The sequence below is a fragment of the Grammomys surdaster genome, unplaced genomic scaffold, assembly GCF_004785775.1.
Source record: "Grammomys surdaster isolate TR1022 unplaced genomic scaffold, NIH_TR_1.0 125561, whole genome shotgun sequence".
NCBI classification, from domain to species: Eukaryota; Metazoa; Chordata; class Mammalia; order Rodentia; family Muridae; genus Grammomys; species Grammomys surdaster.
In genome coordinates this window covers 450,230-476,598 of record NW_021620408.1, presented here as the reverse complement: position 1 = coordinate 476,598, position 26,369 = coordinate 450,230, and the positions used below count along the sequence as shown (strand labels likewise).

The window sequence follows — 26,369 nt, the reverse complement described above, 5'->3', positions numbered from 1 at the left end:
AGCGTTGAGCATCCTCACACAGCTGCTCCTGAGTGTGGCAGGATGTGCTATGTCCAGTGACCACATTTCCTTGAATAACTGTTAGCATACAAATTACTATCTTGGTGCTACCATTTGTTATTTATGGATCTTAATTTACCTTTTTATATCTCTGAGTGTGAAACATGTGGGAAAAAGGTGTTTATTTTTAATAATTTCAAATTCAGCCCTTAAATTTAGGGTTTAGAGTTAGGCATTGGGTTAGGGTTAGAATTAAAGTTTTAAATTCCCTATATATTTTGCACATTTTTGCTGGGTCATAACTTAGCAAGCTCTGACATTTTAAACACAGGAAGAATTGTCTACGTCACATTGACTCTTGACATCATCAGTTGTAGCATCCCTGTCTCATGAATGAGCCTCCTCTTTGCTTTGAGACAGGATTTCTGTCTAGGCCTGACTGGTCTTGAACTCATGATCCTCCTGCCTCCTACCTGCTGGAATTTACAGGCCTTGTCACCATGCCTGGCTAGGATTGTAGGACTGTACACTGTTCCACTGTCACCGTTAGATTGTAGGACTGTACACTGTTCCACTGTCACCGTTATTTCTCGGTGCCTTCTTTTTCAGATTCAGAAAAAGCGAGGGGATCTTCGCTTGATTGTGGCCTCAGCCACTCTGGATGCAGAGGTAAGGACATCTCTCTCCTGCATAAACACTGGAATTGTCAGATATATCCTTGGGGGTGCACCTCTGGCCAAAGCATGTCTTCTGCAGAACAACCTGCCTCTTTTGGGGCCATGTGGTGCTCTAGATGTCACATGATGCTCCTTCTCAACTGTGAGTGGAAATTAGCCTGTAATTAACCCAGGGAGTTGATGATCCCAGCTTGCCTTGTCTCTGTCTGCTGTCCCCCACCTGACATGGTGTCTCTGTCTCTGTTACCCTTCTGACCTGGGCAGCTTCTTTTTAATTACCTGTCAGTGTGAAGCTATATTTCTTGAATTGATTTATGAAAATTACACACTTATTTTAATTTTTTGGTGTAATTGAAGTTTCTCCTCTAATGTAGTAATTTCCATGTTAAGTGTTTTTTTTTTTTTTTTAATTGGTTTTACTTTTTGTATATGGGGTAGGAAGCACACATGCCATGGCGAAGGTCAGAGGTCAGCTTGGAGGAGTCAGTTCTATCCTTCCTTCACATGGGTTCCCATGATGAAAGTCTTCAGGCTTAGCAGTAGGCATCTTTACCAGCTGAGCTATCTCTTTTGTCCCTATGTTTTTATATGGCTGATTTACTCTCTTGATGACTAATATTTTATTAAAAAAAAAAAAACAGTTCAATTCATCTCATTCTTTTGGCCACTTGCTGTTTAAATATTCCAAATGGTAAGCCTCCTGCTAGCTACAGGTGATCCATAGATCCATAGAAGAAGGCACATAAATAGGTATTTGGTATATTAAGGTGCTGAGGTAACCTAGAAGGCTGCTCTTAACTCTAGCCAGCCAGGAGTGTCAAGAAATTGTCACCAAAGAGATGGCATTTTAGTAGGGTTTGAAATAAAATGCCCCTTTCTTCATGGGCAAAGCAGAATCCCAACCATGAGAGAGCCATAAGGAACCATGAGTTCTACAAGGTACCAGAACATTTTCTGCAAGGCCCCACAGGGGTAATTCATTCCGAGGGGTGCCACATGCCCAGAAGTGCTCCATCCCTAGAAGTGCTCCATCCCTAGAAGTGCTCCATCCCTAGAGGTGCCCCATCCCCAGAGGTGCTCCATCGCCAGAGGTGCTCCATCACTAGAGGTGCTCCATCCCTAGAGGTGCTCCATCCCTAGAGGTGTCCCATCCCTAGAGGTGCTCCATCCCCAGAGGTGCTCCATCGCCAGAGGTGCTCCATCCCTAGAGGTGTCCCATCCCTAGAGGTGCTCCATCCCCAGAGGTGCTCCATCACTAGAGGTGCTCCATCCCCAGAGGTGATCCATCACTAGAGGTGCTCCATCCCTAGAGGTGTCCCATCCTCAGAGGTGCCCCATCCCCAGAGGTACCCCATCCCCAGAGGTGCTCCATCCTCAGAGGTGCCCCATCCCTAGAGGTGCTCCATCCCCAGAGGTGCCCCATCCCTAGAGGTGCTCCATCCTTAGAGGTGCCCCATCCCTAGAGGTGCTCCATCCCCAGAGGTGCTCTATCCTCAGCCACTGCCCTGACTTCACCTCCTTTCACTCTGTCTAGTTTTCTCTGTATATCAGCTCCACCAGTCCCCTTCTATTCTTCTGAGAAAACCAGGCTTCTCCTTGGGATGAGGTAGGGTTTTCTCCCAGTCTATTTTTCTTTCAGACATGCCTTCAGCTCTTTCAGCATTTTACTCTGGTCCTAGAGAACCTCCCTGTCTCAGAGAAGCTTCCTTTAAGGCCTCACCCTGCTGCTTCTGCTTTGAATGCGTTTCAGTCACACCGATTTCCAATGCATGTTTAGGAGTTGCTTGAGTCCTTGAAGACTGGGACTCTATCTTAATCACGATTTCATCCCTCTTGCCTTACACGGTGTAGGAGGCAGGACAGTGACTTGCCCATATTTGGAACTGAGGAAGCTCATTCTTGTGTTATGTAGAGACCCAGGAGTAGTTATGGAGATGCCAGTCAGGAGACCAACTCTCTGTGCCAGTGGAGATGTGGTGAGGGACTGGCCCTGGCCTGTTCTTCTGTCTCCCCATGGGTGGAAGAATGCAGACTGACTTGGTGAGAGGTGCCTCCTATGTACCCAGGCTGGCCTGCCAGCCTCCCACAGGTTGTGGGAGCTCTTGGCTTCAGGCTGCTCACAGTCATCTCTGCTCATGGTCCCCATGCTTTAGCTGTCATCTCTGTCACCATGATATGTGCTGGAATGTTCTCTGGAGGTGTTTTAATTTTGTTTCTGATGCTGATGACATATTCTGGCAAAAAGCAACCTAGGGACAAAATTGTTTATTTTAGTTCTCAGAGAGAAGTAAATGCATACATGCTAACTTTGGCTTACCTTTTCCTACTCCTTTTTAACATTTATTAATATAAAAAGAAGTTTGCTTTTATGTGTATAGGTGTTTTCCCTGCATGTATGTCTGTGCAGCATGTGTACTCAGTGCCCGTGAAGCCAGGAGAGAGTGCTAGATTCCCTGGGGCTGGAGGTACAGTTGGTTGTGAGCTGCCGTGGGTGCTGGCAGTTGAACCCTGGTTCTCTTAACCCATGTAAGCCGATGCCCGTGACCGGGAGCCAGCTCTCCAGCCTCATGTTATCCCCACTCTAATACAGTCAGAATCCTGCTGCCTGTGATGGGCTTGCATTATTGTAATCAAGACGGTCCTCTTCCTGACAAACACGCCCACAGGCTGATCTGCTCTGGACACTCACTCAGCAGACTCTTTCTCCCCAGGTGATGGGAGAGTGCAGCAAGACCGCCATTGCAGGAACATGGCCTCGCCTCTGCTCCTGTCCTCTGTGCTCCAGTTGCACAGATCATGTTGTCTTTTCACTCCCATCTTTCTCTCTTAAACATTAGACACAATTTTTTTTTTCTAAACAGGTTTAGTTGTGGTGAAAGTGTAATACCCAGGCTCGCCCCTCCCTCACTGGACTCACTGCTAATGGACTAGTATGGACTGTTTATTGCTGTCTTTCTTGTCTTTTTTTTTTTTTTAATGTTATTTTTGGAGAATATACATATATCATTTCCTTTTCCCTTTTCTTTTTTTTAACCCCCATATTCCATCCTTGGTCTCTTTCAAGTTCTTAACCTTTTTTTTTTTCATTTATTGTTGTTTATGTGCATGTCTGTATATGCAGCTATATTCCTAAATGTGACCTGCGTAGTCTGTATGTTTCTTGTATGTGTGTTTTCAGGGCTGAGCCTTTGGTGTTAAAAAAGAACCAAAAACAGTGGGTGTACTTCTTCTGGAAGAAGACTGTTTCTCCTGCTGTCAGCATCCCTTACTTTTCTGTAGTTCTTTGTGTAGGGTTGAGGACTCATGGGCTTTCCTTGTCTGTGTTACGTGTCTGTTGTCCCTGTTCAGGTCATGTTTAGGCAGGCATGTTGGTGAAACTTTATGGATATAGCTTCTGATATTACATTGAGACACAGTCTCACAGAAACTCCCCGGCCCTCTCCCTCTTCCACAGTGTTCCCGAGCCTTATGTGTGGAGTGGCTTTTAATGTGACGTAGGGACTGGAGAACATTGCCTCATTCGGTTCCCTTTGTAGTAGCTGATGTAAATGATCTCCTGACACGTTGTGTGAATTGGAAGGCATTGTCTAGATTTGTCATTCCTTGGTGTGTGTTGATGTAGGGCTTGCTGGAACATTAGCAGTACTCACCTGGGCTCAGGCTGAGCGATCGACCATTCATTCCCCTCTCCCTTCCTTGTCTGGACATCCAGTGCCTACTCCTGAGGGAAATGTTGAAGAGAGACAGCGGATATGGAGTCTCCTGGCTTGGGGTGTGGGATGGGTTGATGTGGGCCCGTGTGTGTGTTGTCTGCAGTCTTAAGTGAGAGGAAGAGGGTGTGAGTGGCTGAAGAGGCATGGAGAGAGCCGGGCAGGATATGGCTTCTTTAGCTTTTGTATGTGGACGCCCAAGAGTGCCCTGGATCCATCTTTTCGCCCAAGTTGCTGTGTCTAAAGGTCACAAACTTAATGCCAAACTGTCTAGATGTGTAATGCTGCTGACAGGCCGTTTGCTCTGGTGGATGGCCCAGCCTGTAGATGTGTCTACAGCAGGGAAGTGGCAGTGAAGGCTGGAGGCTGCTCAGATGGTTGCCCTGTTTGTAGGAGCTCAGTTAGATGAGCAGTTACATACACAGCAGGTGTGATTGCAAAGTGTCACTTCACCGTGTATCACATTCTTCTGCTTGAGCCTGTCCACGTGACGGAAGCTAGGTTTGCAGACAGTTCTCACTGCCCTGTTGTTTTGTTAGATGTCTGATTACTTGTAGAGAGATTAATCTTCCTCTTCCATCAGTCCTGGCGAAGGATCCTGAGTCCTTTGGGCTCAGGCCCTCACTGGACCGTTTGTGTGTTGCAGTCTTGTTGGGTGGGGTAGGAGTTGGACAGGGCATGGACATGGCTGCGTAGAGCTCTCTTGTGTGGACCAGGTGGGCGCAGCTTCCTGGACAGGAAGCTGGAATGGGCCGACGGGTGGCACTGCAGGTCCGAGTCATTCCCATTTCATTTCACAGATGGCGCCCCTTCTACTCAGTCTTGTTCCATTTCTTACCTGGTGTTCTTGTCATTGTGACCCTGGTGCCTGGAACTGACTCAGATTCTTCCAGGTGAGGGACTGGTGTCACTTTCTGTCTTCTTGATTCTGCCTCAGGCCATACACTCTTGAGAAATAGTTACTGGCCTTTTAAGAAAAAAAAAAAAACAACCTACTGTTTATTTTATGTATATGGGTATTTTGTGTGTGTGTGTGTGTGTGTCTCTCTCTCTCTCTCTCTCTATATATATATATATATATATATATCTGTACTGCTTGCATGCTTAGTGTCCACGGAGGCCAGAAAAAGGCATCAGGTCCCCTGTCATTGGAGTTAGAGAGAGTTGTGGTTTGTGGATGCTGGGAATTGAACCTGGGTCCTCTGGGAAGAGCAGCCTGTGCTCTTAACCACTGAACTATCTCTCCAGCCTGAGTTTTTGGCTTTTATTTATATATTCCAAATGAAGATAAAAGATAAAGACCTTAGGAATATGAACCTTGTGTCTCAGTGCATCCAGAGTGTTCTTTAAAGAGTAGCTCCTGGTCCTTACTCTCAGCTCTTCTAGCAGCTGGGGCTCAGCTGTCCACTCCATCCAGGAAAGCTGTTGTGGTCTTACCTCATCCACTGTTCCACATGGCCTGGTGGTAGCTGTGTTCAGCACACCCTTCTTAAAGCCCCCTTCCTTCTGCTCTTGACCCTGCTGTCCCTGCTCTTCCTGCTCCTCACTCACCTCCTCCTGGGGATCTTGAATCGCCATTCTTTGTCTTTAATGCTGTCTACTCCTTCTGTGGGGAAATATTATAGGGCCGCAGCAGTGGTGGAAGTCCCGGAATGCAGGAGGAATGTCTAATGTTTCAGCGGCCTGGAGGCTTTGGTGGCGGCAGGCCCCAATGACACGAGGAAGTCCTTGGTTCCAAAAGGGTTTATTGTCATGGCAGATAGATGGATCTGGTTGTACCTCCCCCCCCCCCCCATAAAACTCAGGGCAGTCCCATGTTATATGGGGAGGGAGAAAGGGGGAGGATCTGGGGAGGCATGCTTAATTTGCTCTGCCCTCTGGCCTTCCTTAGTATGTAAATCCCTAGGGCCCGAGGCCTCTAGTCACACCCTCTACCTGTGCACCTTGGGAGGGGCTGTAATGGCCTACATGATTGAACAATGTATTTCTATGGAGACTAGACTGCTTTTCGGGACCCTGGGTTCTGGGGGCATGCCAAACTCCTGCCGGTTCTCACGTAGAGTCTTGGGGTTCTAGGCACATGCCCAACCATGAACCAGAATACCCTTACGAAGTCCCACATCCTTCCATGGCCTCTGGCTCAGCTAACACTGGGTGTTCGTGACAGTCTTGACTGTGTTACTTGTGTCCTGTCTCTGAGCTGTCTGGAATGTTTAAACTTGGCTCTGGCTGGGTCTCTCCAGTTCTGTCCCAGCCTGTTTCTCATAGTGATAATAATTCAGGCTCAGGATCTCCATTGCTGGGGACATTGCTTTATTGACTAAGAAGTGGTTCTGTCTGGTTCTCTGTCAACATACATGTGCACATGATTGTAGAAGACACTGTTTATGTTATCAGACGGCTTGAAATCTATTGAAAAGTTATAGTAAATATATATCAGAGACATACCTAGTGTGTAAGAAGGAAACCTCTGTGAACTGATAACCTTGTGTGATTAGATATGTGCTTTCTAGATTAGCTATCCCCTAGCCTGATTTAACCTGTACCAAACCTGGGTCACACCTAATTTTCAGCTAAGTAAACTACAGAGGATGGAGATAAAGTATTACCACAGCTACACATCAGCTGAGGTTCATTGAATTCTAACCTTTATTTATAATCAAATCTTTAGAATCTGTCATTGAAATTTCCTCTGCAATTTTAATAAGAGAAAAGTAAATTTAGCTGGCTGTGGTGGTGCATGTCTGTAATTCCAGCATTCAGGAGGCAGAGGCAGGAGGATACTGAGTTTGGTTCCAGCCTGGGCTATGTAGAGTTTCAGGTCTTCTTGAGTTGAGTATCAAGATCCTGTCTTTGACAAGCAAAAGCTGGTCCATGTGGGGAGATGGCCTGGTGGAGCCATAAAAAAAAAAAAAAGAATTTTGTGAATGTAGAAAATCATTTTGTGTGATGTGATAGTGCATACATGTAATCCCAGCACTCGAGAAGTGGAGGCAGGAGGATCAGGGGTGCAGGGCTAGTCTCAGCTAATCAGTGAGTTAGAGCCTAGCTGGGCCACATCTGAGCCTGTCTCTAAAATAAAACAAGCTGTTCTGCAGTGCGTAATCTTATGTATCTAATTCCTGCAATCCCACTTACCTCTGCGTGTTTTGTATTTTCTTTCTGAAAAGCTTTCAGCGCGCAGCGTGGAACAGATACAGCCAGACCAGACGGTTCCATGAGGGAGAGTTTATTAAGAGAGAGGGAGAATGAGAGGAGAGAGAGAGGGCAGAGAGCAGAAGTAGAGGAGTAGAGAGAGGCCGGCCATGACCACGTGGAGAGAGGGGGAAGGGAAGGGTGGAGGGGAGAGGGCAACCTGCAGGTGCTGGGTTGAGGGGAACGAGAGAGAGGAGGGGCTAAGCAGCCCCTTTTATAGTAGGCAGGCCTACCTGGCTGTTGCCAGGTAACTGTGGGGAGGAGCATACCTGGCTATAGCCAGATAACTGTGGAGGTGGAGTTTAGACAGAATACTAACATTCCCATGTTTTGGTTTAATTAAAAAGAAAAATTAGAAAGAGGTGATGGTAAAACAGGAATAGGGTCGTCGTGAAATCTGGCTACTTCCTGCTGGCATTCAGGGCGACGTGTCTTTAGGGGGAATCTAGAAGAACGGATATGGGGGTTGTTTGTCCGGTCTTAGGAGAGCTGGCTATTTTCTGATGTCCAGGGTCTGTGCAGTGAGCCATCTGAGGATAGGCCAGAAAGAACAGGTCCAGTAGAAGCAGCTGTGTGTGTGACAGGAGATGGAGCATTTGGAGGTTGCTTCTCTGGAGCTGTTCTGGATGCACCTGGACTTGACAAGATGTAGGAAATAAGATTAAGAACACTTGGAGAAATTTTTTTTTAAAAGATGTACATTTGAAACCCAGAGGGATCTCACCCTTTGTAATAGGTAGTGGGTGGGACCTTTACTTATCTGGATGGCATCTATTTGATCCATGAGAGGTAGATCTGAGTGGGTTTCCTGTAGCTTAGAAGTTTACAAAAGAGATAACAGCATGAGTTAACAACACAAGCAGTCTCTAAGATGAACCTTTGTTGGATTGTATAGTGGAATGTTTTATTAGAGTTAATCAAGTTACTAGGAACTCAGATGATTTAGGACAGTGGGATAGTAAGAAGAGGAAATATGAAGCATTTAATTGATGGCAACTGAGTTTAGGTAATGAGGTACCAGATAATCTCTGTGAAAGCTCAGCTGTCAATGTAGTCAGAAGTCTGATAAAGAGTAAACAACAATCTACCAGTTATATATTATTTTTAAAAAATGACAGAGTCCACTAGCCAACAGTTCCCATGGTCTCCACAGTCTCTTGGGTGAAATCAGTTTGGCTTCCAAGCGCAGAAGACACAGGGCTTTTTTCTGTGGAATGGGTTCGCGTGACATGAGAAATGACTTACTTTGATTTAGCCAAGTCATTTGACTCAGGGAGTCCCATCTAGCCCACTGCATTTGTTTGCATACAATCCAGGCTGTATGTTCTAGGAGTCCGGTGTCCCGAGTCTTCTGAAACCATCTTGGGTAACTATTAGAGGCTTTGGGAATTCTATCGGCCATAAACTTAAAATATACTGTTAGCAGACTTCTGACAAGATTGAGAGCCATAAGGATTGGTTGTAACTGAATAGAATTCAATAGCAGTAGTAAAAATCTATCGAGGAAGGTTAGGAAAGAGTCTTAAGTAACTTTTTGGCAGGTTGAGTAGGAAGAGAAAAGCACATTTTTTGTATTAGCACAGAAATATTTTGGCTAAGAAAGCTGGATCGTACTGCTGGCAGGTTAGAGCTGTGAGCCACAGGTGCCACGGGTGGGTCAGGTCTGCGGGTGGCAGTGATAGGGCGGGACTTCCTGTTAGCATCTGGAAGTCACTGCCCAGTGACTCTGGTGGATGCACTTAGTAAAAGTAAGCATGTCCCATATCACCACAACATTAGTTTTTGTGGCGGAAGGCATTGACACTCACTTTACAGGTCCCAGGCAGCAGGATGTAAAGGGAAGACCCAGGGCAGAGCTAAGGACCACATTGGGAAGGGAGCAGGCAAACCGGCACCGGCCGCAGAGGAGGCGAAGGTGGGGAGGGAGCAAGCAGAGTCCCGGACAGGCTGCTGCTTTCCAGGCAAGGCGCTGGAACTGAGTCCAGTCGACCTGCATATGATGGAGGAGGAGGAGGAGGAGGGGGAAGTGCTCAAAAGGCTTTCCCTTGGAAGAGACAAGCTGGGGACTACGGTCAGAGCCAGTGCTCCTAAGAGAAAACAGTAAAGGCTCACCCGTGGAAGAGACATGCTGGGGACTATGGTCAGAGCCAGTGCTCCTGAGGCAGAGAGAACAGTCTGTCCAGGCCTGGCCTGGGGTACTCAGCGAGAAACTGTCTCGAGAGGAGAGGGGAAGTATCCCATCCAAGGGGAGTAATCATAGCGGTCCAGGCCTGGCCTAGGGTACTCAGCCACGAGAAACTGTCTCGAGAGGAAGAGGGGAAGTACCTCATCCAAGGGGAACCGTCCAGTTCTAGGCTAGTGAGTGTGGAACCTGTAGACGTCCGCTAGAGTCACAGCAATTCCCCCATTTTGGTTTAATTAATTAAAAAAGAAAGATTAGAAAGAGATGTGGGGCAAAACCTTGGGTGGGGAGCAGGCAGAACACATGGAAAGGGGTATAGGGAATTTTTTTCCAGTTATCAGACTGCTGGCAGTATGTGTCTGTGGGTACGGATGAAGACAACGTGCCTATTGGGTGATCGTGGCTATTACCAAGTTATCATTCGGCGTCCCAAAAGAAAAAAGTGGCAACGAAAATCAGGCTCAGGCCAGATAATCAGGTCGTCACGAGACTATCAGGGGGCCTTCACGGGTCTCCTGGAGCCTGCCAGAAAGTAGCTCTCACCTGGTACCAGGGTTTCAGCTGCGAGCTTGGGGGAAGCTGGGAGCTACTTTAGAGGGGAAAAACCACCCAACGGGCCAATGTCTTAGCAGAATAACAATCATAGTTTGGTTAGAGGCCAGTCACATGTTCTGGGGCAAAAAAGCCAACCCTTAGTCCAGGAGGCACTGGCCAGGCACTAACCGGGTGTTCAGGGTCAAGCCGAATGGAAACTCCTTACCAATTAAAAATGCCGGTGTGTGCATGAGAGTTTGTGCAGTCTGGTATCAGGAAATGTGGAACCGGGTGTGTGTGTGGGGTCTACGTGCCTGTCTTGCTACCCAGCCCACGTGGCAGAGTACCACACGGGTGGCAGCGGTGGCTCAGCTCATGTGGTGGAAGTTTGGTGAGTCTTGAAGTAGCGGTATGGGGCGGTGGTTGTAGCAGCGGATGTTAATTCATGCGCTCGGTGATGGCGGGTAGCAGAGATGAAGTCCGCTTGGTGTAGCAATGGCAGTGGTGGCGTTTTGTCTATCCTGCACAGTTGCAGCAGCCGGAGCCAGCGGCTGCATGGGTCAAGGTCTTTGTGACCCGGTTTCTGCACCAATGAAAGGTTTTCAGTGCGCAGATAACGGACGGTTCCATGAGGGAGAGTTTATTAAGAGAGAGGGAGAGCAAGAGGAGAGAGAGAGGGCAGAGAGCAGAAGTAGAGGAGTAGAGAGAGGCCGGCCATGACCACGTGGAGAGAAGGGGAAGGGAAGGGGGGAGGGGAGAGGGCAACCTGCAGGTGCTGGGTCAAGGGGAACAAGAGAGAGAGAGAGAGAGAGGAGGGGCTAAGCAGCCCCTTTTATAGTGGGCAGGCCTACCTGGCTGTTGCCAGGTAACTGTGGGGAGGAGCATACCTGGCTATCACCAGGTAACTGTGGAGGTGGAGTTTAGACAGAATACTAACACTTTCTTTCTAGGGATTACTGTGAACCATCCTCTTTTTTTTTAGTTAATATGAATAATATATATATATATATTTATTTTTAGAAATTTCGAGATTTCTTTAACCAGAATGAGACCAGTGACCCAGCCAGAGATACCTCTGTGACGCTCGCAGTGGAAGGACGGACATTTCCAGTGGATATCTTTTACCTACAAAGGTTTGATAATGTTTGCTTCTTGGTGATGGAGACTCGCGGCCTCTCCTGTTTTGCAGGATAGTAGGGAACATCATCTGCCTCCGTCATGGAGGCCAGTGGGGGAGGTACTGTGCAGCTCCTGTTACTGTAGAATTGTGGAAGCTGGACCAGCCTCACTGTTGAACTGAGAGTTTGATACTCCTGTTCACATTTACACGCGTCTGTGGCCATCAGTCCAGTCGGACAGAGTCAGGCAGGAGGCCTATGGAAAGCGGTGTGGCAGTTTTCTGAACGGGGTGGGGGTGTTCCAGAGGGCCATTAGTGAGGGAAGCAGTGCTGGTCTGTCTCTCAGTTTTTTACATCCTTAGCAAGAAGACTTAGCGTCTGATAAATCCAGAGCTAAAAACTGCATTGTTGGGTCCTTCTGGCTGGACGGAATGTCTACCAATTTCCATTCACTCGGCCCATTGGTGCTGGCTGGGAAGATGATGGGTGTGCTCTGATGGCTAGTTTCTTATCAGCTTGACACAAACTAGAGTCGTCCAAGAGGAGGATGCCTCAATTGAGAAAATGCCTCCCTAAGCATGGGCTTTAGGCAAGCCTGTAATGCACTTTCTTAATTGGTGATTGATGGGGGAGGGCCTAGCCCACTGAGGGTGGATCTGGGTTCTACAAGAAAGCAGGCTGAGCAAGCCATTAGGAGCAAGTCAGTAAGCAGCACTCCTCCATGACCTCTGCATCAGCTTTTGCCTCTGGGTTCCTGCCTGTTTGAATTCCTGTCCTGATTTCCTTCAGTGATGGACTGTGACTTGGGATACATAAGCCAAATAAACCCTTTCCTCCCAACTTGCTTTCGTCATGGTGTTTCATCACAGCAGTAGAAAGGCTAGTTGGGCAGTAGGCTTCTCCACTGAAACTGCTGCCTTGGTTTTCTGTGACTTGGCATCCTTGCATGCTGAAGATAAATCATTGACACGCACTTCCCATCAGCCTCTTGCTGCTTTACTCTCTCCAGCCAAGCTGATGGCCACAGATGCATGTAAATTTGTACAGGAGTATCAAGACTAAATCTGGCAATGATGCAGGACCAGCTTCCAGAACATTCTATCTTTCAGAATGTTCTTTGTTTCTTAGGAAATATAGCCCAAACCCATTGTTGACATGTAATTATGTATAGAAGTGCTACATTTAATGTTCTTCTTTTCTTTCTTGTGCTGGACATTGAACCTGGGACCTTACATGTGTTAGGCAAGTGCTGTATCATTGAGATACACCCTCAGTTATTGGGTGCTGCCCTTGAAAATAAAGGAGTGTGTTATTTATTTTACTTCTCTATATGTTAGTTACCTGCTGGGCGGGCCCAGACTGACTCTGATGAGGTTTGGTGCCGGGTTATTAGGATAATTGATCTGTGATTAACGAGCCCGTTCCAGTGACGATCTTTTTCTTCATCCGTTTCCCCCAGTCCTGTTCCAGATTATATCAAGGCAACTGTGGACACTGTGGTAAAAATTCATCAGACAGAGGGAGATGGAGACATACTAGCCTTTCTTACTGGCCAGGTAACTCCACCCAGTCCCTCTTCATAGACATGTTAAGACAGCACAGAGCTAACATAAAGCCTTGTTCTTAGCCATTTGTTTCTTTTCTTTTCATTTTTTTTCTTTTAAAAATGTGTATAGGTGTTTTATCTGCATGCTTGGTTCCTGAGGAGGCCAGAAAATAGTGTCAGGTCTCTTGGAAGTGGAGTTAATGGAGGATTTTAAGCTGCCATGTGGGTGCTGGGAATTGAACCCAGGTCCTCTGGAAGAACAGCCAGCCCCTTGTGTCATGTTTAATTGTATTGTGTAGCTGCTAAATTGCATAAAAGAAAAAAAAAATTGGTTTGATGCCATCTAGTGATCTACTGGTCATCTACCATTTAGATTGTGAGAAGTCATTAGCTCATTCCTAGTCTGTCTATAGAGGGTTAACTGAATTTTTTTAATTTAAATTTTGTTTTATGTGTGTGAGCCTTTGTGTATGTATATGTACCATGTGGGTGCAGTGGAGGTCAGAATGGCTGTCAAATTGTTGGAACTGGAGTTATAGATGATTCTGATCTGTCTATGCTGGGAACTGAACCCAGGTCCTCTGAAAGAGCAGCTAGTGCTCTTTACCTCTGAGCCATCTCTCCTGCTCTGACATTTCAATTGTATTAGCTGATTTCAGAGTAAATTAGATTCTGTGTCAATGGCTGCTTCATTTGCCATATTGAATAGTGCATTAGGTACACTGTGCTTTCTGTATATTGCAATCCCATCCCATGACCAAAAGTTGGACACCTTTTCCCAGGTGGCCTAATGGTAGGAGTGGGTCCTTTGATTGTGGTATCTTTCCAGCTCATTCTGTAGGTAGCCTGTGACTCTACAGAGGAAAAACAACCGAATAAACCAGAATACTCTCTTAAGGTGGTAATGCTTCTCGAACTACCTCTAGCTGCAATCTTTTCCACTACCAAACATTTCCCATGGCTAGCATCTCTCCTCGGGAACAATCTTTTCCACTACCAAACATTTCCCATGGCTAGCATCTCTCCTCGGGAAAGCTTTTTAATGATTTCATAGGTAGCAGCTTGCCCATACAAACAGAATGCTCAGCATGTCCATAACGGAGTGCCGTTCACGCCAGTCCATAAGAGCTGTCATTTACGGAGTCTTATGTGTGTGCGTGTCATCTCTGTGCAGTGAGTGCAGGTACCTGTGTGCAGGCCTGAGGAGAGGGTCGGATCCCCTGGAGCTGGAGGTGCAGGCAGAGTGAGCCACCTACACGGGTGATGGGAGCTGAACTCTGGTCTCTGTGAGCAGTAGAGCTTCTTCACCACTGAGCCATCTCTCCAGTTCCTCATTGTTTTTATTCATGGGAACTCTTCTGTTAACTACCGATGGTTTAGTTTGACTAATTAACTGCACACTTACCGAGCTTCACTCCTTTGACACTGTTATTTGGTAGCATTCGATGAAGTGTCATTCTGAGTGGGACATGGCAGCACAGAGCTCCTGAAGGTGACCACAGCTAAAACCCCTATTCCAGCATTTGCTCCTTCAGTGTGATAGCTTAACCAGCTTCTTTCCTTTCTGGTTCTGTGTTCAGGAAGAAGTAGAAACCGTTGTGTCCATGCTGATTGAGCAGGCTCGGGCACTGGCTCGCACTGGGATGAAGAAACACCTCCGAGTTCTCCCCATGTATGCAGGGCTGCCTTCTTTTGAGCAGATGAAGGTGTTTGAAAGGGTGTCACACAGCGTCAGGAAGGTGAGACTCCTAGTGATCAGTGCTCCTTGCAGCCATTGGTAATCACATTAGCTCTCTTTGTACTGCAGAATGTTGTCTCTGATGTGTATATGTATTAGTCTGTGTTCATGTGTGTGTGTGTGAGCATTCATGTGTGTAAGTGTAGACACATGCCACAATGCTTATGTGGAGGTTGGAGAAAACCTTTCGAGGCAGGTCGTTTGTTTCTGTGTCTTCAAGGCTAGCTGGCCCACAAATGCTGGGGCTCCTCTGTCTGCCTCCTCTCACTGTGGGGATTCTGGGATTATAAACTCATGCTACCCTGGCTGGCTTTATGTGGGTTCTGGAGATTCAGGGCACATACACAGCCAGCATTTTACCTACTGAGCCCATCTCCCTAGACCCTGTTTATTGTTTTAACTGAAGTGAACTTGGCCAAACAGGACTTCTCTTTCAAATCTTAGGTCCATGTTTCTGTGCAGTAGCTCTAAGAGTCCACAGTAGCTAATGTGCTGTGACGGTTTCTAAACCTGCCCAGAAGGGCCACTCCAACAGTGATTATCAGAGCAGGTCACCTCATAGAAGGGCCACTCCGACAGTGATTATCAGAGCAGGTCACCTCACAGAAGGGCCACTCCGACAGTGATTATCGGAGCAGGTCATCTCTTGTAGCTTTTGTTTTTCCGCTGAATGGATTTCACAGCACATTGTTACCGTAGCCTCAGAGACTGTCATGGTAGATTATGTTCAGTCAGAACTAGATAAAGTTACTAACCATGGCTCCTAAAGCATTTGTTAGGAGTATCAGTTTGCCTTTAGAGCCAATATTAAGTCAGGTAAGTCTTTAGCCTTGAAATTAGGGTGAGGATGGGTGTGGTGGCAAGAAGCTTTGGCTGGGAGGAACCAGGTGCCTGATTTCTGCCTCCCCTGCCCCATCCTTTCCCCTAGATGAGGAGTATAAGCAGGTGGCTCAGAGTGCAGTAGGTGATGGATAGCCCGAGTCTGAGGACCCATTCCCAACTTAAGGCCACTTGGTATGGAGCAATCCAGATCTGCCCAGTCACACATGAACCGCTGTCAGCCAGGGAACAGGCCTGGGTTCTACCTGGGGTTACTGTGTGCTTTGCCCTAAGTTATTCAGCTTCAGATTTCCGAGCTGTAAACATTCGTAATGAAACATTCTTACTGCATTTATTTATGTGGGGAGGGGCAGGCACATATGTGTCATGTTTGCAGGTGGAGGTCAGAGTGCATGTACAGGAGTCCGTTCTTTCCTTCTGTCATATGGGTCTCAGGGATTGAAGTCAGACCTTCAGCTTGTCAGCAGGTGTCCTTACCCACTGAGCCGTCTACCTGCCTCTCCAGTAGCTTTTACGTATAAAAGTAGGAGGATTTTCAAAAAAATGATTTTATAAAATGTAAAGTGGTTGAAAAATGTTGTGTGTGTCTTATGTACATGTCCCCAGCTGCGTTAAACCTGGCAGGGGCAGCTGGCAGGTAGCCAGAGACTTGACTGGTGCACACTAGCTGGAACCTCTCTGTCTTTAAGCTCCTTGTACAGTGACTGTGTTGGTAGTATCTCCTTCCTCTGTGGCACTTCTCTCTGGTCTGAAGGTTGTCTAGTTCCTGTCAGTAGGTCTGAATTTATATTCATTAAAACACGAATAGTGATATTGTCGCTGGGCAGCCAGTGTGAAGGGGAAACTTTGTTATAATGTATAATGTATGATATATAACATGTATATTATAGTATGTAATGACACAGCATATGCTATTATGTATATCCCAGGTTGTGCTTTTTCCCTGGTGCCTGTTGTTCTCTGAAGTTATCTGCTTGTTAGAAAACAGACATTGAACTGACCGTGTGCTCAGTGTTAGTGTCTAATCTCTTTGTGTTTGGATCCCCCTGGACAACTTTGAGGGAAGCAGTGGTCATACTATGTGCATGAGAATGCAGTGCTCAGGAGCTTGGGGAAGCTGTATATGGTTATAGAACTGGAACATTCCCAGCCAGCATACTGGTCTTAAGCTTCTGCCCAGCAGCATGATGTTTGAAATAGAAGTATGTCTTTAGGATTTTTAAACTTACTTAAAGTGGAAAGAAGAAACTAGTTTTCTTTCTCTTTTCGGTAGGTGATTGTAGCCACCAATGTGGCCGAGACTTCCATCACAATCAGTGGCATTGTGTATGTGATTGATTGTGGCTTTATGAAGCTCCGAGCATACAACCCCAAGACAGCTATTGAATGCTTGGTGGTGGTACCAGTGTCTCAGGCGTCAGCCAATCAGCGGGCAGGACGTGGTGGGCGCAACCGCTCAGGAAAGTGTTACCGCCTTTATACAGGTTTGTACGGTGTTTCTTAACAATTGGATTTTCTTAGAGTAGCTTGGGCTTTGGATCCCAGGGCAGACATTTGTTCCTCATGTTCCAGAGCTGCTGTTTGTCTGTCTGTCTCTTTCATTGGGAGTGGTACTGAGATATACACCACTCCCACTGTCCACCCCAATGGAGCATACCTTCCTACCTTCCTAGTGTGCAGACAGAATTTCCAAGTCATTAGTTCCCTCCTGTGTCCAGTACCCACTTACTCTGTCTTTTCAATCCTCCTTTATGCTGTTTCTCTTTGGCCCTAGGGATTAGTGGTGCTGGACATAAGTGTGGGTAGACTTGCGACATGCAGGGGAACCTTTAATTCTTTGAGGAATTGCAGAGTTGTAGGTATTGTAATTGTGTGTTTAACTTTTTAAGGGATTCTCTTTTTTTTTGAGGCAGGATTTCTCTGTGGAGCCCAGACTGGCCTTAGCCTCAGAGATCTCTCTACTGTTGCCTCATAAGGTCTGGGATTTAAAGACATGCACCACCATTTTCAACAATATTTTTAGTTTGAGGTAATTTTATTTTGTGTGGTTTACCTGCATGTCTATGTGCACCACATGTGTGCCTGGTGCTTAGGCGGTCAGAAGAAGGTCCTGGAAGAGGATTACAGAGGATTCTTACCTGGCACGTGGGTGCTGGGAGCTGAACCTGGCTCCTCTGCACATGCTCTTAGCCACTGAGCCATCTCTCCGGCTCCAACTCAGATGGCATCAGCATTTCATGTGTCGTAGCTGCTTTAACACGGGTGTGCTTGGGAAGGGCCGGGGACAGAAAGCAGTGTGTCAGTGCCCACCCCTCAGATTCCCAGCTGAGCTTTCAGAGTGTGCAGCTGTTCTGTACTCAGATCATTTTGTTTTCCAGAACTTTCCGAGACTTTTCCTTAGCTCCTCTGCTCTCACTTCTATCCTACCTGATTCTCAGCTGAGCTCCACTCTTAGACACATCGTCTGCTTCCCACTGTGCCAGTCACACCTCTGATGCCTTGGGCTTGTCTGTCTCAGCATCTTCTAAGTGGGGCCAGCTTCTCAGCTAGTGACTTGTTTCTGCCTTGGCCAGTGGTATGCTTGGGGAGTGTGGTTGTCCTGGTAACAGTACAGTAACCACAGAGATCCTCCTGGGACACTTGGCAGCTCCTGTATAGCTTTTCCACAGTTTCTGCTCTCCTCCTTCCTGAGCCTCCCATGGTTCATGGCAGGGGCATATGTCCCCCTTGGGCCTGTTTTCTGGTCTTGATCCAGGTCCTTCCTACCTCTGAAGGTCCCCAGGACTATTGCCTGTGGCTTCTGCCCCTCCTGACCTATGCTCTGGGCTCTGGGCCTTTGCAGCTTCCCTATCTCATCACGTCTTCATCTCTGAGCATCAACACCACTTCTCTCAGCATCTTCTCAGAGGGGCCAGCCTCTCAGCTAATGACTTGTTTCTGCCGTGGTCAGTAGTGCCTGGGGAATATGGTTGTCCTGGTAACAGCACAGTAACCACAATGTTCTCAAAGCTAAAGAACTCCTTTCCTGCTGTTGTTTGCCATCTAGAACCTTCCAGCTAAACCCATGCATTTGGCAATTTATGTTACACAGTCCAGAATATTGGCTGTCTGTTTTTTCAGAAAACTTTTCTAAAGTTTATGTTGATAGTAGTGTTTCTTCAGAAACTTGGCTATAGTTCATTTTCCTCTCTAGTTAACTGAAGCCTTCTGATCTAAATGGAGGCTGCGTGATGCTTGTGTTTAAGGAGGGTGTGCATCTGTATAGCGATCAGACTTATGTGGGAGGGTTTGGCGTGTGTAATCCATAGGCTTTCTGGGTATACACAGAAAGTGATTTCAGAAAAGCCTTCCTTTCTCCCCACCCTTTGATCTGGTTTTCATAAATCCGCCCCCGACTCTCTATCCTTCTCCTTCTTCCTCCCCCCATCTCTGTGCCTTGGGGTGCTTCTCCTGTTTGAGGTTACCTTTTGTTCCTGTGGGACATGCAAGTACAGGATTCTGGGTGTGACTCTGCACTTGGCTCCTTGATTTAAAAACTAGATCTGTATGAATTTTGCTCTTTGTGATTAGATCCTTCGTCAGATTCTAGGGCAGTTTTGGTGATTTATTTCTACATTGTTCTTTGCTCATTTGTGCTGTTCTTGCTTCCTTGAAGCAATCTGCCCTATGCAGAGTGAACAGCAACTGGGTCTGAGAGTAATTACCCAAATGCTTGCTACTTTTCCTTTTGTATTTCGCTGACAAAAGCATTTGAAAAGCAGCATTTGGAAGTAAAGGAACGTGCTTCTGTAAAGGGGAATATTGTTCAACTCTCTATAGTTTTGAAGTAGGTCCTTCCTAAATGTAAAAATAACTTTGTATCATAGTGTTGTGCATTTGGTCCCAGAATCCCAGAGCTCTTGTCCAAGGTAGAGAAAGTGGACTCTGCTGATGTACGGTGCATTTGAGTGTCACATTTGATCCATTTCTGATTTCCTATCCTTAGAGGAAGCCTTTGACCAGTTACCTCAGTCCACCGTCCCTGAGATGCAGCGCAGCAATTTGGCCCCCGTCATCCTGCAGCTGAAAGCTCTAGGGATCGACAATGTCCTCAGGTTCCATTTCATGTCTGTAAGTCCTGCTTCTGGCTCAGGAGCTCATGTGGGTATGGTGGAAGGACACTGGTCAGGCATGCCATCTTTCTTCCTCACGCAGCTAAAACACCATATGCCACTTGGTCCTATCCAGGGTGTGGGGCATACTGCCATCCAGGTGAGCCAGAATTCTTCCTCTGTAGCTCCTGTCCTTTCTCCTTGGGGAAAGAGAAGTCAGTGGGTAGCTACAGGACAGCTTGACCAGTGCTCAGAGAGAAAGGAAGGGGTGGGGTCAGGACATAGTCTGTGAGTGGGCCTGGCTGTAGAGTTCCAAGGTTGAGAGAGTTCAAGGCTTGGGAGGAACCCTATGGCCCATGGTATCTGTGATGATTTCCTAAGGTAAGTTATAAGAGTGGAATCGTTAGCCTTCTGTAGGCTCCTGATGTCCTGTCCTGTCCAGCAGGACATTAAACAGGGGTCCGGGGAGGTCACCTGAAAGAGAGTGGGGAGGAGGAGGCAAAGATGAAAGGAATGATGACCTGTCTATAATCTGATCAGATCGTAATTTTTACTTTTGCACACACAGCTTATATACACAATAAGGCAGGATGTGGGGAAGGGGATGACGCAGGAATGTGGGTGTTCAGGGGGAATACAGATCTCTTCCAGAACAGAGTGTCAGCTGGGTGAAGGTTCAGGGGACAGACCACTATGACTCTGCCTATGATTCACTTGTCTTTATCTAAGTTGGTACTATCCACCAAGGTTACCCATCTACAAGGCCTATGACTAGCCAGGCTTGGCAGCCTTCCACCAAAGCTGTCTTTTTACAATAACTCCCAGCTATCTGTTTCAGTGTTTTTCCACAGAGACCCAAGACTTGGTGCTAGCAGGCATGTATGTCAGGCCTATTGCTGATTTTAGGCCTATGGCTGATTTTAGGCCTTCAGTGTATAAGCAGGGTTGCTCCCGACAATGCCCAGCTCTCCTAGGCTCCCCACAGCAGCATGCAAGGCTTGGCCTGGGTGCTCCTGTTACATATGCTCTCTCAGGTGCTCAGGTGAAGTGAGGATGAGTGGGGAAGGTGCTACAGTCATTGTTCTTGTAGATTTTTTTTAAAGTTTATTGGTCACTTTATAGTTCATGTACAGTTTTAAGCTTATTTATTTGCTAATATTTGTTAGTAATTTCCATGAGTCTGCTGTTAAATAGTAAAGTATGACTTCACTCTAATGTCATGTTTTTGGCAAATATACATAGTTTTGTATCTGTCATCTGCCCACTTATAGAAAAGCTGACTTCTTTGTAGTCTGATGGTAGCTTGGGATTGTGTAGTGGTCCCAAATGCCTACCCTGGAGCTCCTGTCAGTACGAAAGACAGAACAGGACCGTGTGCCACAGGAACCCAGGCACACAAGTGTGGTGCTTTGCTGTCCTCTTACTTTCTCACAGCAGAGCTCCAGATCTGTAAGCTCCCCACTGTGCCTACCTTGCCTCTCCGAAGAACAAAGTGGCTGGCAGCTGAGGGAAGCTTGGTTCAGCTGTTTTGATTTGCAGTGGTTCCTTGGCTCCCCTGAGGGTAGCCAGTCAGGTGTAGGGCCCACATGTAAAGTCTATATAGTCAGTCACCAAGCCTCTTAGAGATTAGACTTTGTTCTCTGGTAAATAACTAAACAACTAAAAGCAAGGACTTAGTTTAGCCTCTGACCCAGCCATCAAGTGCTGCAAAGCCTTCTCTAAATCTTCATCTGTGAAGTCGAGTTAAATCACTCTGGTGTTTAAAGTGCTTGTTGCATTGCAGATTTGGAGGCAAGGCAGTTCAGTCTGGAAAGGTGCTGGTCTTGTCAGCTGGCTAACTAGGAAGAGTCCCCTGATGCCTGACACCCCTGTGCTCTGTGAGGACTTTGGAGGGAAGGAAAGAGGCGTCAGTGCACCCATCACAGCTCACAGTGTGAGCCTGCTGCCCTTTGCAGCATTGGCGCTGTCTGCAGTTTTAGCAGTTTCAACATGTCACATGCTAGCTTGCTCTTGGCAAGGCCCTTTCTCTGTCTGTGCCGTGCTACAGGGTCTGCAGCTCCAAGTTCAGAAGGCTGAGGGCAGCTTAGGGAAGTGAAGGGGTAGTTTAAAAGAGGAGCTGTCCCCGCTGATGTAGGAGAGGAATGGATGTGGGGCCGGGGCCAGAGGTGGGTTCCTGCAGGCACCACCAATGAAGCTACAAAGGTGGGAGGCACATTTCAAGGTACCAGCAGCGTGGAGCCTGGGGAAGATAGAGTGTGATAGTACGAGAATGAGCCAGTGTGGTCACGTGTTCCGTTGCTTGGCAAACTAATCTGGAAGGCCTTTGGTGTGTTTCACAGCCCCCGCCAGCACAGTCGATGGTTCAAGCCTTGGAGCTGCTCTATGCTCTCGGAGGTAAGCCTGTTTCTCATGTGTTCACCTCACCTATGTGATGTCACCTATGTGATGATAGATAATTGGACTTAAATTAGCATTCTTTTTAGAGTCTTTTAAGAATGGGATTGGTCCCCCCCATGAGTATAATAAACTCTTGGTGACATTTACTCTATTGAAATAGAAATACGGCAAAAGTAGCTCATGGCCCATCTTAGGATTTTACTACTGTGAAGAGCCACCATCACCATGGCAACTCTTATAAAGGAAAACATCTAACTGGGTCTGGCTTATAGTGCAGAGGTTTTGCCCATTGTCATCATGGTGGGGAGCATGGTGGCAGCAGGCACACATGGTGCTGGCCAGGTAGCTGAGAGTTCTACATCTGGATCCACAGGCAGCAGGAAGAGAGTGACACTGGGCCTAGCTTACGTGTCTGAAACCTCAGAGTCCACCCCACAATGACACACTAACAAGGTAACACCTACTCAGCAAGGCCACACCTCTTAATAGTGCCACTCTCTATAGGCCTGTGGAGGCCATTTTCATTCACCACCATATGGCCAATATGATAATTTGTAAAGCGTGGCAGAAGCTGTAGAGGGCCATCACCAGGGCCACACTTCACAGAGACACCCAGAGACTGGCAGATCTCTACACACTCCAGTTCTTGTCCTAAGACTGCTTTCCCATTTTCAGCCCCTCCTGAAATCCCCTTTATTTCCTCCCTGAGTTCCTGTGGGAATTGGGCGGTAGGCAGTACTGTTCTGGCAAGGGCACTCTGCTGTGCAGGAAGCCCTGCTTGTTCATTTGAAAACACAGTATGTATCTTAAGAGAAAATGGTGTCAGCTAAGCTCAGAAGGTACCATGTTTTTTATGAGTGGAGGCCTCTGGGGTTGTTCTCTGAGGATTGAGTTTGTCAGTAAGTTTTAATGGAGGCTTTGCCTTGAGATCTTGTCTTGAGTATTTTAAAAATCGCTTTATTGAGGCATACACCATGTGCCATACAGTTCACTCCTTACAGCTTTCTGTTCAAGGGCTTCTGTTGTCCTAGGGTTGTGCTGTCTTTAGTGTAATCTAATTTTAGAATATTTTCATCATTCTGAAAAGAAATGTGTCTCTCTTAGTGCTTACTCTCACTCCTGTCCTCTTTGGCCCCAGGTAATCACTAACCTGCTGACTCTGTGGCTTTGTCTAGTTGAAACATTGCTTAGAAATGGAATCTCAGGTTGTCTCTGTGGATTGCTTCTTTCCCTTAGCTCTCTAAGGTTACCCATGGATCACTTGTATCAGTGGAGCATTTATTTTTCCTGCTGAGTAATATCCCAGCATATGGACATACCACATAGTGATTTTTTTCTGTTCATTAGATGGTGGGTGTTGTGAATTGTTTCTTTTTTGCTACATAAATAATGCCCTTGTGAACATCAGGGTGTGGGGCTTGGTGGATATCCTCCTGCCCCCAGCTTTCTCTGCATTTGATACTGTCTGTCTTTTAAGCACAGCTGACCTAGCGGATATGAAATGGTGTCTGGCAGTTTTGATTTGCATGTCTCTGATGACTTTCGATATTGAGAACCTTTCTGCTTCTTTGCAAGTCAGTGTGCAAGACTAGTCACTGTCTCTAGTCTCTCTGTAGATGGTTATTTCCTTCTAGGACTCCCTTCAGATACCAGAAACCTAGGGATGCTCACTCACGTCTTGTGTAAAATGGCATAGCATTTGCACATAACTCACCCAGCTTCCCATATACTTTATGCTATCTTTAGGTTTCTTATACCTATCACAGTGTAAACACTGTGTCATTGGTTATTCTCCTGTAGTGTTTAGGGAACCATGACAGTAAAGAGACTGTGTGTGATTGTTTAGACAGTTGCTTTTCTCATGTTTTACACAGTAATTGGTTGAATCTAATGGTATGGAATCCATAGACACGGAGATTGACTGTAGAGTGCCCAGCACTATGTCAATTCAGCTTGCGTGCTGCCATCTACTGTCTTTACTCCTGAGTTGGAGTTCTTTGCATGTTCTGATTACAGATCTCCTGTGTGATCGTAAATACTGGAGATTTAAATATTGGAAGCATCGCGTGCAGGTCACAGTTGCCACCTTGTTGCTTTTCTTTTGCCTCTTGTGTTTGTGTTTTCATGTCTAAGGACTCACTGATGTGGGTTTGGGGTCCTAGTTCAGTGAGAGAGTATGTGCTTGGTGTGTTCGAGACTTTGAGTGCAGCCCCTGACATCCTGAGCACCAGCAGCAGCCAGACAAGCAAAGGGAAACAGCACTGCTGACTCTTTACATCTGACTCACAGGCTTTATTCTGAGTTGTTGCTCTTGTACTTGAGTCTGATTTGTTCTGGTGTGTGCGTGCGTGCATGTGTGTGTGTATGTGTGTGTCTGTGTGTGTAGGGAGGGATCCACTTTCATTTATTATATTTACATTTCTTTCTCTGAAGGAATCATCAGTCATGACTGTAAAAGCACTCCACCAATGAGAGAGGTCTTACGTTGGGGACATTAACATCAGCTTGTAGTGTGTGTCTTGTTAGGGTTTTGTCCCCAGCTCTGAGCATATGACAGGGCTATGTGAACTGAGGATCAGGGTGTGTTGATGACATGTCATCTGTCCTCTGCAGTGGTTGCTCTGAAAGTCACACAGCAGGCAGACTGTCCTCAGATAGAAACATTCTGGAGGGTGCTGGGGGAGCCCCGATTTCAAAAAGACAGTTGTATTGGAATAGAAAGACTTAACATTTTGGGCACATCCCAAGCTTTCGGAGCACTTATTTTGATCAGTGAGACTGTCGTGTGTATCTTGGGGTTCTTAGGAATCTTGTGTCTGATAGTGGTGGTTGGTAGAGAGGCCTGGGGAAAGGTGGAGGTGGTGGGGGAAGTGCTGGAAAGATGGAGTAGTCTGTCTACTTCAAGGGTTAGAGTTCAGATTCTGAGTGTCCTGCCCTGTGATTGCTCATATGGTGTGAGGATGCTGGACTTCTGAGGCAGTATCTTTGAATATTTGTGGCCTGCCAGCTCCCAGCTATGGAGTAAGATCCAGAAGGTGAGGAAACAGGGCCCATATTGTGGGAACTGAGGAGAGCAGTGAGAAGTAGTCTGCAGTGACAGTGGCTGGAGGTGGACAGAGGCCACGTCTGTGCTTCCATCTCTCAGACCCACAGAGGGCAGTTTCTGTGGAGCATCCTGTGGGGAGAGAGGGAGCAGGAGAAGTGCAGGCTGCTGCCTATATCGAGGTCCTTGAATAGAGTTCCTTAACAGTATCGTTTGAACTGGGGTGAGCTCAGCGATTGCTTCCTCTTCCCATGTGCGGCCCTCAGGTCAGGCTGCACTTAGCAGCAGTGAGTCATCTCTTATTCTCCCTGCGGCTGCTCATCTTGAGCACAGTGGTGCATGCCTCCTGACTTCTTCTGTTCTTCTGGCAGGTCTAGACAAAGACTGTCGCCTAACTGAGCCGCTTGGCATGAGGATTGCAGAGTTTCCTCTGAACCCCATGTTTGCCAAGATGCTGCTGGAGTCAGGTGGGTGGAGCCTGACAGCTCCTTTTGACTTCATGTTGGTTCCTCTGAATTCTGTGTACCCAGGGAGGAGGGACCAATCGTGGTTTAAAAGTGGCAACGGTGATAAAGTGCTTATTTTTGACTAATGATGAGATGTGTGTTTATAAGATACAGTGTGATGTTTGATACTTGTATAGTGGAAAGCTTCAGTCAAGGTAATTAGCACATCTAGTACATTATGGACTTTCTTGTAGCAATTTGAACTGTACACCATGATGTGGTTACCATAGTGTCAGGTCACTGCAACTCACTCCTCCAGCCTGAAACTGTGTCCCTGAAGCAACATCTCCATCTTTGTCTCTCATCCTCCTACCAGCCTGGACCAGCTCCTTTCTACTGTGCTCCCATGTATTACTGAACTGTACAGTGTGTGCCCTGTGCTGGCCTGACACACTCCACTGTGGTCCGTGTTGTCTTGGACAACAGGATTTACCTTGTTAAAGCTTGTGTAGTAAGTTACACCACATGGATCATGCCGTCTTTCTCCATCCCTCCACCGATCACATGAGGCTGCTTCCACATGACTGCAGTGGACACCAGGGTGTGCGTCCCCTCCATACCAACTTCAGTTCTTTTGGGTGTACCCAGAGGCAAGGTTTCTGGATCATGTGACCACTCAGTTCTAGGTTTCTGAGGAACATCCATGTATTTTCCAAAACTGCTGTGCTAACTTTAACTGCCAAAACACCATGTACCACAGTGGCTACGTGACAGGCAGGGAGCTTTGGGGAGCCAATAGGAGTACAGTTTGCTTGGTCTGGTGTCCTCCTTAGTGAGCTATTACAGAGTCTG

The 26,369-nt window shown here is 46.8% G+C and overlaps 1 protein-coding gene across 2 annotated transcripts in view; it reads left to right on the top strand.

The window, feature by feature from the left end:
- Positions 1 to 26,369, top strand: part of Dhx35 (DEAH-box helicase 35) — a 70,689-nt gene that overhangs the window by 26,174 nt on the left and 18,146 nt on the right. For both annotated transcript variants that reach the window (XM_028786571.1, XM_028786570.1), the window contains exons 8-15: positions 610 to 669; positions 11,319 to 11,431; positions 12,876 to 12,972; positions 14,543 to 14,701; positions 16,814 to 17,024; positions 19,526 to 19,650; positions 21,971 to 22,025; positions 25,443 to 25,538. In XM_028786571.1, coding sequence (XP_028642404.1) covers positions 610 to 669; positions 11,319 to 11,431; positions 12,876 to 12,972; positions 14,543 to 14,701; positions 16,814 to 17,024; positions 19,526 to 19,650; positions 21,971 to 22,025; positions 25,443 to 25,538 — 916 coding nt within the window. The remainder of the gene's footprint in view (positions 1 to 609; positions 670 to 11,318; positions 11,432 to 12,875; positions 12,973 to 14,542; positions 14,702 to 16,813; positions 17,025 to 19,525; positions 19,651 to 21,970; positions 22,026 to 25,442; positions 25,539 to 26,369) is intronic.